Source organism: Balaenoptera borealis (genome assembly GCF_965194805.1).
Source record: "Balaenoptera borealis genome assembly, chromosome: 18".
Lineage (NCBI taxonomy): Eukaryota > Metazoa > Chordata > Mammalia > Artiodactyla > Balaenopteridae > Balaenoptera > Balaenoptera borealis.
The window spans coordinates 2,206,700-2,227,079 of record NC_138877.1 but is presented as its reverse complement, the minus strand read 5'-3'; the positions used below and the strand labels follow the sequence as shown (position 1 = coordinate 2,227,079).

The 20,380-nt window shown below is 55.3% G+C and overlaps 1 protein-coding gene across 2 annotated transcripts in view; it reads left to right on the top strand.

Moving 5' to 3' along the window:
* The window catches only part of LATS2 (large tumor suppressor kinase 2), a 44,053-nt gene that overhangs the window by 15,489 nt on the left and 8,184 nt on the right, over positions 1-20,380 (top strand). For both annotated transcript variants that reach the window (XM_082364914.1, XM_082364915.1), the window contains exons 3-5: positions 16,358-16,490; positions 17,493-18,772; positions 19,681-20,263. In XM_082364914.1, coding sequence (XP_082221040.1) covers positions 16,358-16,490; positions 17,493-18,772; positions 19,681-20,263 — 1,996 coding nt within the window. The remainder of the gene's footprint in view (positions 1-16,357; positions 16,491-17,492; positions 18,773-19,680; positions 20,264-20,380) is intronic.

Sequence of the window (20,380 nt, the reverse complement as noted above, 5' to 3'; positions counted from 1 at the left end):
GATGCCCTCTCCTCTTCGGAGGCTTGTCTTAGTGTCATGGATTCAGAAAAGCCTTTTCTGATCCCCGGTCTAAATTGGAACCCCCTGTTTTCGTTCTTTCATTACGGTGGAAGTTCCCTCCGTGGCGTTCATCAGAATTTGTTTCTATGTGTGTAGTTGTGTATTTTGTTCAGTAACCGTCTCTCCCTTCAGGTTTCAGACCCGTGAAGCAGTGGCTTTGTTCTGGTCACCATCCTCTAGGCCCTAAAACTGTGCAAACCCTCAGAAGTGAAGGGATAAAGGTTTCATCATAAACATTTTTGTTTGTAACATCTGTGTTATATTCCATTGTTCAAACAGATGTTCTGTAATTTATTGTAAATAACTGGTGTTAAAAGGTAAACCGAGGCATATTAAACATTTTAAGAGTTTATTTGAGCAAAAATCTGTTTGAGTTGGACAGCAGCAAGTCGGAAGTGTTAGGAGCTCCAGTGACCAGGCGGGGGACAGGGAAGCAGGAGGTGCCGCTGGGCTGCAGCGAGGCCTGGCCGCCGCGAGGGGCGGTGTTTCGGGCTCGTGCCCCGGCTGACGTGGCGTCAAACCACGCGGGGCTCGCGGCCTCCTCGTCTGAGCAGCTCAGCGCTGGCGATGAACAGCCTTCTGCGGGAATCATAACGGATTTCACTGGTTTCCCGGGAATACATTTTAGAAATGGAATTACTAGGGCAAGTGATAAGAGCCTTTTTATAGTTTTTATTTGCGTCGCCACATTTCTTGAGAAGTGTTTAAATTGCACTTACGCTTTCAACCCTTCCGGCAATGAATGAGATCTGTCTTGGACTCGTCCCTGACCAGAAGCTCTCCTTCAGTCATTGTTTAATGAACACTTGCCCCGATGCCTGCTGTTTTTTCCTCCTAAGTACCTTTCACATCTCTGTGTTTTCCGTGCTAACACCCTGCCCTTCCCTAGATTCTCCTGAGAAGTCCCCCGACCCACATTCCTCCTGGTGGCCTTTTCCTGGAATGTGGCCGCAGCCACCCCCTTGGGAGCCGCTGCCCTTCCTCATCCGACCCCGTCCTTTCTCTCGTTGCCAGGCACACCCGCCTGCGCCGGCCGTATACCCCTCCTTACACCCGCCTGCCCCGGCCGTATCCCCCTCCTTACACCCGCCTGCCCCGGCCGTATCCCCCTCCTTACACCCGCCTGCCCCGGCCGTATCCCCCTCCTTACACCCGCCTGCCCCGGCCGTATCCCCCTCCTTACACCCGCCTGCCCCGGCCGTATCCCCCTCCTTACACCCGCCTGCCCCGGCCGTATCCCCCTCCTTACACCCGCCTGCCCCGGCCGTATCCCCCTCCTTACACCCGCCTGCGCCGGCCGTATCCCCCTCCTTACACCCGCCTGCGCCGGCCGTATCCCGCTCCTTACACGCCGGCGGCCTCCAGGCCGAGTAACTGCCCCGCACGCACTGTCCGTCCTCCCGCTGGGGCCTCCCTGGCAGCCCCGCTGCATCCCACCCCCCCAAGGCCCGCTCCTTCCGTGGTCCATCGTGTGGCCTCCTTGGGCAGTGGGTTCCCGCACGTGCCGCGTTCTCCCTTCCCTGAATCCCCGTTTCCATCAGGACCCCCCAGGCAACCGTGGTGGCTTACACGGGGTCTCAGGGATTTGCTGGCCCACCTGGCACGTTTCGCAGGTGAATTAGCTGAGAACCCACAACAGTGGAAGGAATCGGTGAAATTAAACATGGATCAGTGGACGTCACACAACCAAAAGCATAGAAAAGATTGAAGAGAAGTAAACAGAATCTCGGCGGCCTGTGGCACAATTCCGAGGGGTCCAGGATGTGTGACGTGTGTGAACTGAAATCTCTGAAGGAGAAAGGGACAGAAAAATATCTGAAGCAGTAATGGCTGAAAACTTCCCAAATCTGGTGAAAACTTGCAGGTACAGGCAGATCTCAATAAAACGAGGCTTCGCTTTGTCGCGGCTCACGCACCAGGGGGTGGGGCTTAAGTGCAGGTACCACTGACCCCTGAACGACTTGGGTTTGAACTTCACAGGGCCACTTATCCACAGATTTTCTTCAGCAAATGTGTCCCACACACTCTGGTTGGTTGAATCCGCGGACGGCCGATTGTACAGCTGTGCACGGGTTCTCGGCTGTGTGGGCAGTTGAAACCCCTAACCAACCCCCATTGCTCCGGGTCCGCTGTAGCAAGGGTCCTATATTCTTCCTGACACAATTAGAAATCAACATTTAAGTAGGTTGTGGTAAGTTAAAAACGCATGTTGCTGCCTTTAGAGCAATCACTAAAATACAGTTGGAGGAGACAGCGCTACAGAGTCAGTGAGGAATTAAAGCGAATGACTAAAGCAGCATTTGATGAACGTGGAAGGAGCCGGGGAGGGAGGAGCGGAAGAGTGAAAACCAGGTGGGTCAGTAGGAATGCAGACCTAATAAAGCCATAGTGATCATCACCCTTGATGCGTAAGGGATTAAGCACTCCAGTCAAAGGGCAGAGACTGTCACACTGAATAAAAAAGCAAGATCCACCTCTATCCTGTCTACAAGGCACACCTGTTACAAGGACAAGGCCACAAAGAGACTGAAAGCCAAAGTCTGGGGGAAATGTCTGCCCTGCAAACCGTAAACATAAAGTAGATGTGGTGGCGCCATTGAAATCAGACAGTACCCTTCAAGGTGAGTGTTACTTGAGACAGAGGGACACAATAATAAAAGGCCAGTACGTCAGGATGGTGTACAAGGGAGAACACACCTGAAGGCAAAGCTTCAGGCTCTCTGGGGTGACGTGTGCCACGCGCGAGCTAAAAGGAGCAATAGACAAATCCACGGTCGCACGTGGAGGGCTTCACCTGGCTCTGCTGTGGTCGTCGGAGCGGCAGACGAGGATGGGTGGGATGCAGGACACGCAGCTCCGCGTCCCTCCCGCCTGGGGCGTCGTGCGGGGGTCCTTCCTCCGCGCTGAGGGTGGGCGACCCCGCCCCCCGTGAATCAGCCGGCCACGCACATGTAGTGATTCTAGACGCTGACGGGGACAGTCGAGGCCCGAACTGGGTAGGTCAGTAGTTTTGATCCCGACCCAATAAAAACCAGACAGGGTTTCAGGGTGCTGTGCCTCCTGTCACGGACAGAGCTGACCACCCGAATGACCCTACGTCTGGGGAGGTGCTGAAAGGCACTTGCTGAACGAGAAGGTGCCACCAGCTTGGGCGCCTTCCCTCTGAAGATGCCTTGCATGGTGTTCCCGCAGGTGCGCCCGTGCTGGCCCCCCGACACCAACAGAAACTTCTCCGTCAGTGTACTTGAATTCTAGGTCATTAACGGTGCAGAACTCACCGGGAGTAGTAAATAGTAGCTTAGACGTATAGGAATACTGACGTAGTTGATAATAACCTGTTAAATACATAAAAATCCATGAATCAAAAAGCAAAACAGAATTGAGACGGTCCGTCAGTGGGCAGCTGCAGCCTGCCGGGTTCTGCAGTGGGCGCCCGGTGGGCCCGGCGGAGGCTCCCAGGCCCTTACTGCCCGTGGGGGGCGCCTGCGCTGCCCCTGCCGGCTTGTCTGAGTTGAAGTCTGCGCTGAGCCCGATACACGCCTGATTTGGAGGACTTCGTGCAAAAAAGAGAATGTAAGATATCTCTGTACCTTTAACATTGATTGCACTTGGAAGAGACATATGGGAGTAAATAACGTATTAACACTAATTCCACTTTTACCTTTTTCTTCTTAAATGTGGCTACAAGAAAATGAAAGTTCCTCTGTGGCCCGCGTTAGCTTTCTGTCGGGCAGTGGTCAGTTGTGCCAGTGAAGGCAGGCGGTCGAACCCTCGCTCACTCCCTGCCCAGACCTCGTGCACTAGAAATGTCAACCAGCTTGGAAAGGGCAACTCATACTTTCATGACTACTATAGGTGTATTGTTTTCAAAATCGTAATTTATGTTCGTTATAGAACATCCTAGACATTGTAGATGAAAATGAAAGCAGCTGAAAATCTTACCTCTGAAAGACAGCCACTGATAAGATTACGGTTTTAACATCAATATTTTGATAGATAAGCACTTTCAGTCTTTTATGTGTGTGTGTGTGTGTGTGTGTGTGTGTGTGTGTGTGTGTACTTTATTTATTTATTTATTTCATCTGCGCGCAGGTTTTCTCTAGTTGAGGCGAGAGGGGGCTACTCTTTGTTGCGGTGCGCAGGCTTCTCATTGCAGTGGCTTCTCTTGTTGTGGAGCACGGGCTCTAGGTGTGTGGGCTTCAGTAGTTGTGGCTCATGGGCTCTAGAGCGCAGGCTCAGTAGTTATGGCGCACGGGCTTAGTTGCTCTGCGGCATGTGGGATCGTCCCGGACCAGGGCTCGAATCCGTGTCCCCTGCAGTAGCAGGCGGATTCTTAACCACTGTGCCACCAGGAAAGTCCTATATGTATGTATTTTACAAGAAAACAACTTTTTGATTTTTACTAAAGGCTTTAGGTTTAGCATTCCATGAATTGTTGCTTCTTTCCATATACTGGTTCTTTTTCTTCTTGTGTTTAAGTCTGTTCATGTTTTTTCCCAGTTGAATATTGAACTTTTCTCTGTGCAGGTGTGTAACTCGCTGTGGCATCCCCACAGGATGCCAAGATACTTGCTTTGTTTTTTCCAAAGTCCCCCGATTCTTTTTCTCGTCGCCAGTAGCACAGAATGTGTCATTAACTGGACCTCTGTCCCATCCTTTTGGAACCCTCAGATCTTGTTTCACTGTCGGTCCTCCATTTCACGACTCAGGAGCCCCGTGTTCCTGTTGAGGGTGGCAGGCTCCCCGCCCGCAGGTGCTGTCGGGTGAGCAGCTGATCCTGAGCGAACCCGGTCCCCACCGCGGGCACCGCGCGAGGCCGGGCTCTGCGAAGCAGGGCTCGCGGACTGGACCCTGATGCTTTATTTCTTGTGCAGTTATGTTTTATTCTGCCCCACACGGTGTCTTACCCATTTTTTAAAACGTCTGCTGCCAGTTTTTAAAAATCAGGAGCTTTCACATTATAATTTTGGAAACAACCTAAATGTCCATCGACAGATGAATGGATAAAGAAGATGTGGTACATATATACAATGGAATATTAACCATGAAAAAGAATGAAATAATGCCATTTGCAGCAACATGGATGTAATTAGATATTACCATATTAAATGAAGTTAAGTCAGAAAGAGAAAGACATATCATATCGCTTATATGTGGAATCTAATTTTTTAAAAAGATACAAATGAACTTATTTACAGAACAGAAACAGTCTTACAGATATCGGAGAAAATCTTATGGTTACCAAAGGGGAAACATGGGGGGAGGGATAAAATAGGAGGTTGGGATTGACATACACACAGTGCTATATATAAAATAGACAATCAACAAGGACCCACTGTATAGCACAGGGTACTCTACTCAGTATTCTGTGATAACCTATATGAGAAAAGAATCTGTAAGGAATGTATATATGTATATGTATAGCTGAATCACTTTGCTGTACACCTGACAGTAACACAACATGGTAAATCAACTCTACTCCAATAAAATTAAAAAAAAAAAAAAGATTGCCTAAATGGGGAATACCAAACACCAGCCATTGGCAAAGCATCCAGCTGAAGAGTAAAAAGGGGAATTTTTATTACTTTTTTTTTAAATATATGATGAAGATAATAGATGTGTCCCAGAAAAAGTCATTGTTTCTTTGAAAGCAGAGCCTCGACGCTTTTTTCTCCCACCACAGAGTATCTGGAAAATCCCTTTGTGAGTAAAGTGAGGCTCTTCTGTTCTCAGTCAGGGCGAGTAACTCTCTAGCAGCTCCAGTTTCTCAAAAACACGTGCGTGAAGGCTGTGCTTTTCATTGCGGTGGCTTCTCTTGTTGCGGAGCATAGGCTCTAGGCGTGCGGGCTTCAGTAGTTGTGGCACGCAGTCTCAGTAGTTGTGGCTCGCGGGCTCTAGAGCGCAGGCTCAGTAGTTGTTGCGCACGGGCTTAGTTGCTCCGCGGCATGTGGGATCTTCCCGGACCAGGGATCAAATCCGTGTCCCCTGCACTGGCAGGTGGATTCTTAACCACTGCACCATCAGGGAAGCCCCGTTACAAGTGCTTTGAGCGCCCCTCCTTCCCACCTGGTCCTTGCTATCACTGTGGCTTTGGGTAAGTCGCTAATCCGTCTTACTCTCTCGGTTTCTGCAGCTCTGACACATGGCTGGCGGCACTCAGTTCTCGGGGTGATTGTGGCCGACAGGACGGGGCTTAGATGCAGGGGCCCTCTGTCCACACATTCACTCCACAGGCCTTCCTGCTGCTCATTTCCTTACAAATCTGCCAACAGCCTGTACGTGCGACTCTCCAACAGGGGTGCTAATGGCATCTTCTAAGAGCATCGTTTTGAAGTGGGACCACTGCTAGGTAGAAAGTTTGGCTGGAAGATTTCCTAGTGGAGCTCCGGCAGGTATTGATGAAGCTTTCTGTCGTCTTTGGAACTCTTAACTCTGCAGCGGCCCAGATGTTTGAAATTCCTGGCTGAAGGCAGAGCCTCCCATTGTACGGACCCGTCCCCGAGGTGGGTCAAAATAGCTGTTTTCTCAGAGAAAACAATCGTGCGCCTCCGAGCATGAGCACGTGTGTGGCTATTGTCTGGTGTTGAGTCTGCTGCCTGTGGGCACGTGACCAGCTGGAGAAAACACGCCTCCCTGTAACGAGGAACATCCCTGCAGCGGTGTCACACGTGTCCGTGGAGGGTGGAGAGGACACGGGTTCTGACCCGCAGCCGGAGCTGACACACACGCACGGTCTCTAGAAGCCCGTCTCAATAGAGCCGAGAGAAGGAAACAGATATTTTTCAACAGCAGCCAAAGAAGAGGTGAGAGGATGTAAGGGGGGTCGTGGGTCCCAACACCAGAGAACCTGGTGGTTACCTGGCTGCGTTTCTGGAAGATCATCAGGCCCCCATCGCTCTGAGGTGCCACCGTGAACATGTTGGTATCTGCTGTGATTTTTTTTAAAACTTACAAAACGAGGTCATATCGTATGTGCTGCTGGGTTTGTCTGCTTTGGCTTGTGTTGGAGGCTGTTCATACCTGGGAGTGATGGCCACGGCGCTGATGGCAGGGGCTGCGCTGTAGGGTGACTGGCTGGAGGCCGGGCTCACTGCTGCCCACGTCCGGGCTTGGCTTCTCCGGGGGAGGGGAGACCCTCAGCTCTGTGAGGCGTGGCGGCGCCGAAGGGCCGTGTCCTGGCTCCCTTGACCCCCTGCCTCGCTCCGGTGCTGCCCGTCTGCCCCTCGCTGTGCTGCAGTCTCCGGTCGGAGCTTCGGGTTCAGTGTCCCCGGGGGAGGGGAGGGCCGGGCCGGGAGGGACCCTGGGTCCTCATCCTCTCCTGCCCGGTGGGCTCACAGCTTGCTTCTGGGCGCTTCACCCCCTCCCTCTGGCTTCTCTATTCCAAAATGTCCTGAGGTCCCTTCTCCACTGTGACTGTCGCGTCAGAGCGCGGATGGAAAGTGATGAGAGTGATTTGGCGGCTGACGCACCAGGTAGGAGCCGAAGCCCCGTGTATGTTTTTGTGACCCACTTTTTGTGCTTGGCTTGTTTTACTTTACAGTATATCGTAAGCATTGACCCGTGTCATTTTATTCTCCGACACACTGTCTAAAAAAACAAAGTGTCGTATTCCAGTGACTTGATGATAGAACTTGGTCTATTCTGGGGTACTCGGGTTGTTTGAACATTGTCTCCCGTAAGTGACAGCCAGTGGGTAGGACCCTCATTAACTCTTTCACTGCCGGACGGGACCCGCTGGGCCACAGGAGGGGCTGTTTGATGCAGGAGCAGGTGCAGAGGGCAGTGGTGACTCGGCGCCTGTAGAGCCTCCGGGGCGGAGACCACGCAGGGCCAGTGCTCTGCCCGTCCCCGTGCGCTCACGAGATGGGGCCGCCAGGGCAGGAAGGGCTGGGCTTTTGCACGTCTGTTCCCTCGTTCGTTCATGGCTTTCCGAGCGCCCAGGCAGTTCCTGTCTGCCAAGCCGTGGACACAGATGTGAGCAGGACGCAGCTTCCGGCGAGAACTTCAGGAGAAGCAGGCGGGACTGTGGAGAAGAAGCACAGGCCGTGCGTGGGGCAGGCAGCTCTGGGGCTGGTTTTCCTGTCAAATATGCTTGTGATGGCTGATGATGATGTAATATCACAGACGTTCACAGAAGTAGAGAGAATGATGTAACATTTTCCCACCTTGTTCCAGAGACCTTTGGGAGAAACGCTGTGTCACACGGAGCAGCTTCTCTGTGCCTCCGTCCTGGGTTCCTCATTCCCATTCGTGTTCGGTGCTGGTGCTTCAGATGCGTTCTGTAACCGATCTGCAGTATTGTTTTACAAGTTTTTTAAGACCCCTGTATAATATGATTTTGCAGCTTCCTTTTTCCGTCCGCATCATGTTTCTGAGGTTTATCGACGTTGATGGACGAGGCTTCCGTTCATTGTAATTGCTGTCATTTCACCGCCGCTTACGTCTCCGTTATCCCACTAATGGATGTTTAGATCGTTTCCAGTTTTCCATTCTCGACAGAAGTGCAGCACGTGTTCTCCTGTGTGTCTTCTTGTGAACACGTGGGGACTTTCTCCGGAAGTGGGGTTTGTGGGTCACAGGATGTGAGCATCCCTGACTTTACCAGATGCTGTCACAGTGTTCCGTGTGGCTTACAGGTCAGCATCTCGTCCGCAGCCTCTGCGGCACGGTCTTCCCTGTCCTAGCCAACACTTGGTGGTGTCAGGTATTTTAAATACTTGTCAATCTAATGAGTGTGCGATGGCCCCTTGTTTTAAAAAAGGCAGCCTCTGATCACTGATGATGTTGGACTTCTTTTGACTATTTGGGTTTTGAGTTCTGACTTTACCACTGACTGTATGAACTTGGGAAATGATTACTCATTCTGAGCCTCAGTCTCCTGATGTTTTAAAAAATATTTTATTTATTTATTTGGCTTCGCCGGGTCTTAGTTGTGGCACGAGGGATCTTCTTTGCCGCGTGCGGGATCTTTAGTTGTGGTATGCGGGATCTAGTTCCCCGACTAGTGATTGAACCCGGACCCCCTGCATTGGGAACTCGGAGTCTTAGCCACTGGACCAGCAGGGAAGTCCCAGTCTCCTGATTTTGATAAAATACAAGCACCTACATTTTAGGGCGATTCCAAGACTCGGAGACCTCGTGCACAGCTCCTGCTCCCTCTCTGTCTCAGCCCCGAGTCCTCCCACCAACAGGGCCCACGAGGCTGCGCCTCCGTCGAAGAGACCCTCCCAAAGGCTGGTCTGCAGCACGAGAGGAGCCGAAGTCCCCCTGGGCTGCGAGGGCCCTCCCGGGAGCCCAGCAGGAGTCCGTGGGGACCTGGACAGTGGGTGCGTCTGAACGGTCACGCCGGCCCCTTAACCTCCCCCATCCCTCTTAGACTGTGCTCTCCACAGCGCAGCCAGGGGACCCTTTTAAAACAGAAGTCGGATCTTGTGCTCCAAACGGTAGGTGGCTTCCTGCCTCGATCAGGGTGAAAGCCAGCGTCCTTGTCCCGGCCTACTCGATGGGCTTTCACACTGGGGGTCGACATCCATGTAAACCCTGAAATCAGTTTAAAGGATTTCAAACATGTTTTTTAAAAAATATTTATTTACTTATTTATTTATTTGGTTGCCCCGGGTCTTAGTTGTGGCACGCGCGTGGGATCTAGTTCCCCGACCAGGGATCGAAGCCAGGCCCCCTGCATTGGGAGTGTGGAGTCTTACCCCCGGGACCACCAGGGAAGTCCCAGTTTAAAGAATTTCAGAACCACGGGGTAGAGTCGGCCAGAAGGTGCCTGCATAGCAGCTATGTGCCTGTGTGCGGAGCTCCCCAATATGTGTCCATTTCAAGGTTACGCTGTAACTTTTTCTTTTTAATAGATTGTTTTTTGTTTTGGGTTTTTTTTTGTTTGGTTGGTTTTGTTTTTGGCCGCGTGAGGCTTGCGGGATCTGAGTTCTCCAACCAGGGATTGAACCCGGGCTACGGCAGTGAAAGCGTGGAATCCTAACCACTAGGCCACCAGGGAACTCCCTAACTTTTTCTGAAAATTACGTAAAACCTAGCCTGGAAATTTGTCTTCAGTACCATATTTCGTAATTAAACATTTTTGTAAATTTCGCTGTATCTTTCAAGGGTGTAGAAGTAGCAGAAGACTGTCTTCCTTCTTAGATGAGCCCATAGCTTTCTCAGTCGCCCCATTTACTTGATAACATTTTAAAAAACAACCACAGAGAAGAGAGCTCCCTGAAATCTGCATGTAGACGTCCCTTCCCCTTGAAACCTGTGGGCTGACGGTCCCCAGCAAGGTGGGACGGAGGCGGTGCAGAGGGCTACAGGACACACAGGAAAAGAGCAGCTACTCGTTTAAAGCGCAGAAAGGAGCTCGAAGGTCTGTGACTGAGGATGCTTGGTGGGGAGGCCCATGTGCTGTCTGTGGGTGAGACGTCTGAATGGCAGAAGTTGACGGTGGCCCTTGTCTGCACGGGAAGAGTCTCCCCACACACTCAGGCCACTGAATTTCGGGAGCCAAGGCTGGCTTGTAGCCGATGAAGAAATCTGTTCTTCCAGAATCTCGCTGAGCCGCTGGCGCTTGAGCTCTGCTGGCTGGTCCATCTCCCGGCGTCCTGACGCCCAGTCGCGGCGCAGGTCTGGCCTTCGTGGCTCCGTCTTGTGTCCGCAGGTACCAGGCGGCGGGCAGCCCCCGCCCCCGTCCCCTGGGCCCAGGGTCCCGCTGGTCACGCACTGGACTGCCACCTCCTGCTTCGTCGTCTGGCATCGTGGGCTGAGACAGAAACCGAATCCTTTCCTTCGTGAAAACCTTGTAGCTCTGACGACAGAGTTCCCAACAAGAGTGCGAGCCAAAGCTTCCCATTAAGCCCCTCCTTGATTCCCCTCCTGGCCCCGGAGGACAGTGGCCGGAGGCCCTTGGTCCTGCCTTCTCGCCGGTGTCTTCTCTCTACCCTGTAGAGTCCACGGTGCGGTTCAGAACCAAGTGTGCGGAGCTTGGAGCTTGGCAAGCCCTTCCTTCTGGACCCTTGTCCTGACCTCCGATCCTGCCCTGAAAGGAGCCGGGGCCCTGTCCAGCGGGGGAGCAGGAAGGCTGGCCCTGGGCCCCGTCGCACCGCGTGCCCCAGTTCAGACCATCCAGTGAGGCTGTGTTGTCCCCAGGCTGTCTCCACCTGCGACCTTCTCTTCTGAACTCTGCCCACCCCCAGCTCCACCCTCTGTCTGGCGTCCTCAGCTCAGGCTTTGAACGCGCCTGTCTCTCTAACTTAGCGTCAGGTTCTTTGTGTTGGGACACCACGGACCTCTACCCACTCGTGTCGCCAGGCCCTCTGGCTGGTGGTGACCAGCTCCCCCCTGGAACCTGTCTTCTGAGGGGCCCGCACCGTCCACCCCTGTGCTCTCTGCCACGGGCTCCTTGCTTCCCCCAGAACTCAGAACGCCAGGGCTCGTCTCTCCCTGGCAGGGACGGTCTGGCTCCTTCCTTGTTTCCTGGGGCAGAAGAGAATGTCCTAGAGATTTTGTGAAAGGGAGGCACGTGGTTTTGTGTGTGTGCCTATTTATTGGGTGACTTGTGCAAGCCCGGTTTTAGAGGACCTGTCGGCCTCCCTAAAAGCAGGCATGTGCTGGTGAGGGTGCGGTCAGGGGTTTCCTGCCAGGGCACCGGGGGGGGCCATCCTGGGGAGGCCCGGCAGAGCCGGTTCCCTGAGCCCAGCGGCGGGCCCACTGTGTCCACGGGCAGGTTCATGCCGCTGACCGTCCTTAGGAGGCCCTGACCCTGGGCAGCACATGTGCTGTTAAAACTGGTTCCCTACCCTTTCCTGGAACACGGCAAAGTGTTTTTGTATGTTATATTCTATTTCTCTATGGCTTTTCATTATTGACAAAAATGGGAGTGTTTTTCTCAAAAAGAGGTTGGACCTAAGTTATCATAATAGGCATATCCAGGAGTGTAGCGCTCCTTTAAGAACAAATCCCACGAAGACATAAGAATGGTTTTGTAGTTAAATATTAACCCAAGTAAAATACTTATTTAAGGGCCTGTGAAGTTGCAAGACCATGTCGAAAGCAGTACTTCCTGCTGACTGTGTAGCCAAATTATGATAAATAGAAGCAAAGTAGGTATTTTATTATTGGGCTCATAATAGGACAACTGGAATAGCCTGCTGGATAGACTGAAATAAAGACATTTAGGTTCTCAAACTTCACTAATCACACCAGTAATCAATATTATGATAACATTCTCATTTCCTGTGTGTGTGTGTGTGTGTGTGTGTGTAAACTCACAGGGGATTTTGGTAGTTTCCCTGGAATGGGTCACACCTCCGCTCACCTATCTCAATAGTGCCAACAGTAAAATCCTTAATGTTTTAGCAAACATCCCTCGAAATCATGGAACTTTACAGCTGAAGGGAGCTTTGGGATGACCTTGGGAAATCTTGCCCTCTCATTGGACTCAGCTGTGATCTGAGGATTTTTGTCATCTGCCCACAATTATGTAGCTCGATAACACTGGCAGCTTTATTATAACGGAACTGGACGTACGCATAAGTATTCTCATCATCTTACGCTCTTTAACAAGAAGAAATCATTGCATATTTCAACATAAAACTGTCAAACTTTTTTTCCTCGTGTTCTAATCAAGCCCTTGTTTGTAGACGATGCTCACATTTTGCACGTCACTATTTCTTCATGTTGTTTACACTGTTGAAAGTCGCACATTTTGTTCACTGCTGTGTCCTCTGTAGAGAAGAATATTAGATGCTTAGTGCTCGTCCAGCAAGAGAATTTGGCCATAGCAAGTATTTTGGGGGCTGCATTAAGTGTATCCCAGGGAATACATTAATTATAATTAACATAATCATTCTCTCATTGGATTATTTAAGCCCTTTCTACTCCTGCCCCACACCCTTCTGTTTGAGGGGCTGATTTATTGTATTATATCTAATTCCGACAGACATCTTTATGCAAGTTGATTTTTAAAATAGGATTCTTTTAAATTGGCCTGAGAATTTTAGGGAGTAAAATTATTAAATCAGGGCACACGTTTAATAACTTTTGGTACTTGTTAACAAATAGTCACCTCAAAGGACCAAAAATATGTGACTGTGAAGAGTTTCACCAGCCCATTTGCCTTTACAACTATTTGGTTTTGGTGTTAACAATTCAATATGAAATGCTATTTTATTAAAAGTGTTTCTTTGATCCTTGGTAAGGTTGAGCATTTTCCATGCTTGTTTAATTTTAGCCCAAATTTCTTCTTCATTCCCTACCTATAAGTTACTCTAAAAAACATCTTTTTCCTCGGAAGCGCTCAGTGGGCGCCCTGCCCCGCGGCCTTGCTGCAGGGCCGAGAGCCGCAGTGGTGCCTCATCTTCTCGACACCCACTCACAGTTCAGATTCAGAGGCCACTTGCGGGTTTTCTTGGCGTTAGTTTTCTCTTCTCATTCTCCGGGAGCCGCGCGGGTGCCGGGTGTGTCGGGCTGGCTCGGGATCCACCGCTCCGCGGGGGCCTGCGTCTCCGGCTCGGGCCCCAGGCAGGCTGGGTCGCCCTTTCCTTCTCCGTCACAGGCAGCCACCCGCCCTTCAGGCTCCTGGAAGCACCGCGGAAACGGCAGGGCGCAGCTGCCCTGCCCCCGGGCTCTGGCGCTGCGGGACTTTCAAGCCGGGCAGCTCGGGGGGTGGAGCACAAGGGACAGAGGGAGGGCAGGGGGGAGGGGACGTGGGTCTAGAAGCCGAGGGGCGCGGGGGGGGGGCGCGGGGGCAGCCGTGCAGACCCTGGGCCCCTGCGCACCGGGCTCCCGGACGCCGGGGGCAAGCGTGCGTCCAGCTGGGGCGGAGCTCAGGGGCAGGGTGTGGGCGTTCCCGGGCACCGCTCTTACAGGGCACGCCACGCTGCTGGCCTGACGTCTGGGCACTGGAGTCACAGAAACGGGGTCCTGCTGTCTGGGGGGTGGAGGCGAGACAGGGTTGTGATTCCTGATGGATTTAAAAATGATCCTGAGTTTCCTGCAGTTTGTGGCTTTTTTTAGTATTTATTTATTTACTTATATTTATTTTGGCTGTGCCAGGTCTTAGTTGCGGCATGCGGGATCTTTAGTTGCGGCATGCGTGCGAGATCTAGTTCCCTGACCAGGGATCGGACCCGGGCCCCCTGCATTTGGAGTGCGGAGTCTTACCCACTGGACCACCAGGGAAGTCCTTTCCTGCAGTTTTTCAAGCACGCCTATACATATATGTCTAGTGGTGTCTCTGAGAGTTAATGTACGGAAACTGCACACTTGCTAGATTTGGTGGAAGGGACAGACAGCAAGGGCAAGACTGCCTGACTGGGTTGTTTAGTAAACAGGTGGGCTCATTAGCGTGGTCGGGTGTGTGATGGGTGTATGGTTAGTTGGTGGGTTGTGCGATTCGAAACAGCCCTGTGAGCACGTCGGTACCTGTGGTTGCCTCCCGGTGTTTTTGCTGGTTAAGTCCCTCGATTGGCGAAGCGTAAGGAAGGTTGGAATCTTGAGGCTGTGAGGCGAGTACGCAGCAGGGAGTTTGAACACACACACAGTCTGACGTGGTTGGTCCTCAAAGTCAACGCTTCCTTGACACGTAGCCGGTCTGAAGCGACACACACGTGTGGCCGGTCACCCCAGAGAAGCCAAGGCTTTGGTCCTGTCCCAGACACAGCAGATGGGCTCTGTCCGCAGGGGGCTGGCTCTCCCCTAGCTCGTGCCCTTTCCTTCGATCCCAAGGCAGCTCTGGCTACCGCTGCCCAGCCTCGCCAGCCGTCCCTTCCCGATGCTCCCCCCAGAGGCCGCCTCCCCCCCAGCCCTTGGCTCGCGGGCGGGGCTCTTCCTGCCTCTTCTCTCCTGAATCCCCGAGGACACAGGCACAGGTCACGGCCGCGTGCACGCTTTGTCCAGCCACCCCGTGGGGCCCGGCCAGGATGGAGTTTAATATTATGTACACAATCAGTGGATGTGAAGCACTGGAGTCCTTCCCGCCCCGGCGTTAGGGGGGTGGGCGCAGCCCTGAGCCACATGAGGGTCAGGCCCCCAGGCTGTCGCAGTCCTAACAGAGGGGCAGACACACAGGCGCGGGGACAGGTCCACTCTGTTAGCCTCGAAAAGCCCCTGGCCCGGCAGGCGGGGACAGCGGCTCATCCGTCCTCAGGGCCAGGGGCATCTCCTGGGTTTCTGCCGGTGGCTCTTTGCTGAGCGGCCTCTGTCCCCTGGGGTCCTGGGGTCGGCCTGGGGTCCTGCTGCCTGCTCACTGCCTTGTCCTCTCCTGTCTGAGCTACGGCAGTCTCTGTCAGTGCTCTCAGACCCCTCCCCTCCTGTCACCACCCCCTTCCTGCATTTGCAGTTCCCTCCTCCCCGCCCGCCCACCCCTCCACCTTCAGAAGACCCCTGTCTGTCCACAGAATCCCCTCTTGCTGCCCCTCCCGGTTCCATCCTTGAAGGCTGGCTGCCCTGTCTGCCCACAGCTCTGCAGAGCCGACCCAGGGCGCCTGGGCCACAGCCCTCGCAGCCCTCCCCCTCCGGCCTGCGCACCCGACCACGGTGTCTGCAGCTCTGCCCCTGGCCCATCCTCTCACTGACCCCCGACCCTGCTGGAGAGCTCCCGCAGCTGCCTTCAGAGAGGGGGCCCGGTCTGTGGTGCCTCCCCACCGTCCCCTCCTGCCTCCCCGTTCTCCCCCCTCCAGGCTCCTGCTCTGACTGTACCACCTGCTGCCAAGAATACCTTTCCTCCACCGAGCCCACCGGCTGCCCAAATCCCGGCTGTCCTTGAAGAGCCGGCTGTGCCTCCGTCTGGCCTGTGATCAGTCCCTGGTCCCTCTCCGTCTGGCCTGTGATCAGTCCCTGGTCCCTCTCCGTCCTCTGGCCCTCTTCCCCGGGTGCTCACCCCGCCAGCAGTGCTGGGGCCTGTCCTGGGCTGATGTCCTCTCTCGCCCACCGCCGCCCGCATGGGCACGGGGCACCGTAAACAGTAGACGTGCAGCTCTCCCCTCGGGGCAGGGGGTCCCTCCCCCAGGAAGCCTGGGGTGGGGAAGGCCAGTTCTCTGACTTCCACAGGCCAGACGGGAATTTCAGTCCAGTCACAGAAGCTTTCTCAGCAGGAGCAGGACGTACGGTCTTCCAGGCCCATCGTCGCGGTCTGGGGGTCAGTGTGTGTGAGGTTGTCATCGGCCCCTGAGGACACGTCCCCAGTGGTGCTGGCTCGGAGCCGGGCGCAGGGCGGGAAGGCAGTCCTGGAGGCTTCCTGTCGAGGGGGCGCGCACCCAGGCCCCCACTGACGTCTCTGTGTCCGCCCCACCCCCAGGAGATGGCGGGCAGGGCCCTCAAGCAGACCGGCAGCCGCAGCATCGAGGCCGCCCTGGAGTTCATCAGTAAGATGGGTTACCTGGAGCCGGGCAAGGAGCAGATCGTGCGGGTCGTCAAGCAGACCTCCCCAGGTGAGCACGCTGGGGGCTGCGGGCAGGGGCCATCCTGACGGTCGCCCAAGGGCGGGGACGGCGGGTGGCAGATATGACACTGAGCTGGGTGCTTCCTACTTGCTGGGTTTGTGGACTTGTTTTGCTTATGAAAGATCGGAAAATTCACTGGATATTAAAATGAGGCAACCCCGCAGGTTCTTTCTGCTTTCTCTTGGGCTTGTGGGGGAGTCTTTGAAGGGGCGGCTTATTTCATTGATTCTGAAACACACCGTTTCCCACCCTGTGGCCTCTGAGGGCAGGCTGCCCAATGGCAGGCGCCTCCGGAGCTGGAGACCTTGGGCAGAGGTGTGGGAAAGCCCCCTGCTGCCCCTGGGGAGGGCCAGAGGCCCCAGCACCGGATGTCCTGCCTCGCTGGCTGCCACTGAATGTTTGTTTGCTGGTAGAGCAGATGGGGCCACTTTGGGGACCTGAGGTCCCTGGGTGTAGTAAAGGATTCAGGATATTGAACAGGAGTGTTCCCTGTTTTGTGGGAGACCTTGGATAAGCCCAGTTCATCTGCTGAGGGGGAAACTGCACGGGCTTTGTAGCCATATCTTCCTTGTGAGGAGGACACAGGTTTCTGTTTTCTTCCTGACTGAGGAGTTCCCTTAAACAGTGCCTCGCTGGCCACCGTGGCCAGACTCTGAGGGTCCCGGGGTCTGTGTTGCAGTCCAGCCCCTCAGGAGGCAGCGCCCACTCTCTGATGACCCCGCACCTACCTCGCTCGTGGTCTTTCTGATGCATCATCTTAGCCTGAGAACACAGTGTCATTTGCTGTGGCTTCTGCTGGAAGCACAGCTGCAGAGGGTCTGGGCTCGGCCAGGTGCTCCGCGGGGGCGTCCTCGGACAGGCAGGGCACGGCCTTTGGACTGGGAGCCCAGCGCTGCCCTCGCGGCCGTCACTGGCGTCAGGGGCCTTCCCAGGCCTTCGGCCGCGGAGTAGCCGTGCCGCGGCGTCAGCCTCCCGTTCCCTCCTCTGCAGGAAAGGGCCTGGCGCCAGCCTCTGTGCCGCGGAGGCCGAGCTTCGAAGGAGCAGGTGACCCTTTCCCGCCCTACGCCCAGGTGAGCGGGCCGGCCTTCGAGGGCCCCGCCGCCCTGGAGGAGGCGCCCCGCCAGTACCCGGACTTCCTCTTCGCTGCCGTCGGGCCTCACTGCCGTCCACACCCACCCAAGGGCTACGCCGCCGCCGGGGAGGCCGCCGGGATGAGCCTCCCCGGCCCCGGGGGCCCGGCGCCCCCGCTGCAGGGCCCGCACTACAGGGCCCCCCTGCTGGTGCCCGGGGAGCCCCTGGGCTACGGCGTCCAGCGCAGCCCCTCCTTCCAGAGCAAGACCCCGCCGGAGGTCGGCGGGTACGCGGGCCTGGCCGCCAAGGGCCCGGCCGTGCAGGTGCAGGTGCAGCCCGGCCTCGTGTTCCCGCCCCCGGGCGGCGCCGCCGCGTACGCGCCCCACCCGCACCCCAAGCAGCCCCACCCGGTGCACGCGGGGGGCCCCCGGGGCGCCGTGTTCGCTGGCGACAGCCCCCCGCCGGGCCTGGCCACCCCCTCCCGGACCGGCCTCGGCGCCGAGCGGTTCGAGCCGAGCGCGCCCCCCGCGCCGCAGTGGCCGAGCGCCGGCCTGGCCCGGCGGGACTCGCTGCAGAAGCCGAGCCCCAGCAGGACCGGCTCCTTCAACGGCCACCAGGCGGCGGCCGCGCCCTCCCCCAACGCCATCACGGCCGTGACGGCCGCGCACATCCTGCACGCGGTGAAGAGCGTGCGGGTGATGAGGCCCGAGCCCCAGACGGCCGTGGGGCCTTCGCACCCCGCCTGGGTGCCGCCGCCGGGCCCCGCGCTCGAGGGCCTGGAGCCCCAGGACGAGCACCCCCCCGGCCCGGGGGGCGCCGAGGCGCGGGGCCGGCCCCCGCCCTACCCCCGGCACCTGCTGCGGCCGCAGGGCCGCGCCGAGCAGTACGACGTGGACGACTTGTGCGCGGGGCTGCAGCAGGGCCTCCGGGGCAGCCGGGCCGCCGAGCCCCCCGACGGGAGCCCCAGGAGCCCCAGGGGCGCCAAAGGGGAGAAGGCGGGCAAGGACCGCAAGCAGATCCAGACGTCCCCGGTGCCCGTGCGCAGGGGCTGCCGCGACGAGGAGAAGCGGGAGTCGCGCATCAAGAGCTACTCGCCGTCCGCCTTCAAGTTCTTCATGGAGCAGCACGTGGAGAACGTGCTGAAGACCTACCAGCAGAAGGTGGCTCGCAGGCTGCAGCTGGAGCAGGAGATGGCCAAGGTGGGCCGTGGGGTCGCCACGGGTCCCCTCGTGCTGCCGCTGCACGCACCTCCCCTCCAGGCCGGTGGTCTCCCGGGGAGGGGGGCTGGTGTCGGGGATCCCAGCCGGAGAAGTCCCGCAGGTCGCGCTCCCCTTCCCCCTCATTCTCGGGAGGGGATGGGCTCTGCCTGATGTGCCGGCGCGCAAACCAACACATTGGTTTTTATGGTGTGTCCTTACTCGAGCACAAATCCACCAAGTTTTTCTAAGTGCTAAGGAAACATTTTGAAAGAGTAGAAAGAAAGTTTGAGGTTTTATACATTGAAATTGTGGGATTTATAAAGAAAAATATATCTAGTAGTGATTCATCTATTCCTGAAGTCTATAGTTAGCAAATAAGGTTCGAAATATACCCTAGTTGGCACTAAACTGTTAGAAAAGGTAATTATTAATGAAATTATTTACATTAAAATGCTATGGTCAATTTAAATCACACAGATCCGGTAACTCCAAATTCTAAAAATAAGATTTGTGCCCTTCCCGCTGTCCCATTTTCGTTGACTTTGTTTGTTTTCCCATTTTCCCCTGAACTATTATTAAATTATTACATTGCTCTGAGAGCTCCAGGAATTTTGTGGTCCCCTTTCCCCCAGATTTTTATTAATATAAGTTTCCTGTAGTTTTTAGAGCCTAAGGTCACTTGGAGAAAGAACTCCCTGTTATTATGTCTTCCCTTTCGATTCCAGATCTGTGACTCTGTGTGGATGTAAAGAACAAAGAGTTATTTTCTCGCTTGTAGTGTCTGGCCCCTGGTTTCCGCGGACCGATTGGGGTCCCCTCGGTTCTGGGGCCTCTTCCCCACCCCCCCTCCCCCTCCCCCTCCCCCTGGGCTCTGCCGGGGTGACCCTCCCCTGTTTCCTCCTGCGCAGGCCGGGCTCTGTGAAGCTGAGCAGGAGCAGATGAGGAAGATCCTCTACCAGAAGGAGTCCAATTACAACAGGCTCAAGAGGGCCAAGATGGACAAGTCCATGTTCGTGAAGGTGAAGACCCTGGGCGTCGGCGCCTTCGGGGAGGTGTGCCTGGCCTGCAAGGTGGACACGCACGCCCTGTACGCCATGAAGACGCTGAGGAAGAAGGACGTGCTGAATCGCAACCAGGTGGCCCACGTCAAGGCCGAGAGGGACATCCTGGCGGAGGCAGACAACGAGTGGGTGGTGAAGCTGTACTACTCGTTCCAGGACAAGGACAGCCTGTACTTCGTCATGGACTACATCCCGGGCGGCGACATGATGAGCCTGCTCGTCCGCATGGACGTCTTCCCCGAGCAGCTGGCCCGCTTCTACGTCGCGGAGCTGACGCTGGCCATCGAGAGCGTCCACAGGATGGGCTTCATCCACCGCGACATCAAGCCGGACAACATCCTCATAGATCTCGACGGCCACATCAAGCTGACAGACTTTGGCCTCTGCACGGGGTTCAGGTGGACGCACAACTCCAAATACTACCAGAAAGGTACCGTCTCAGGCCAGGGTGGACGCGGCTGTGCCGCCCCGGGCCTTTCCTTCCCCTCCTGGGGCGCCGCTGTCACTGGGTGATTTTATAATTTGGTGTGACATCCTTTTCTCCCTG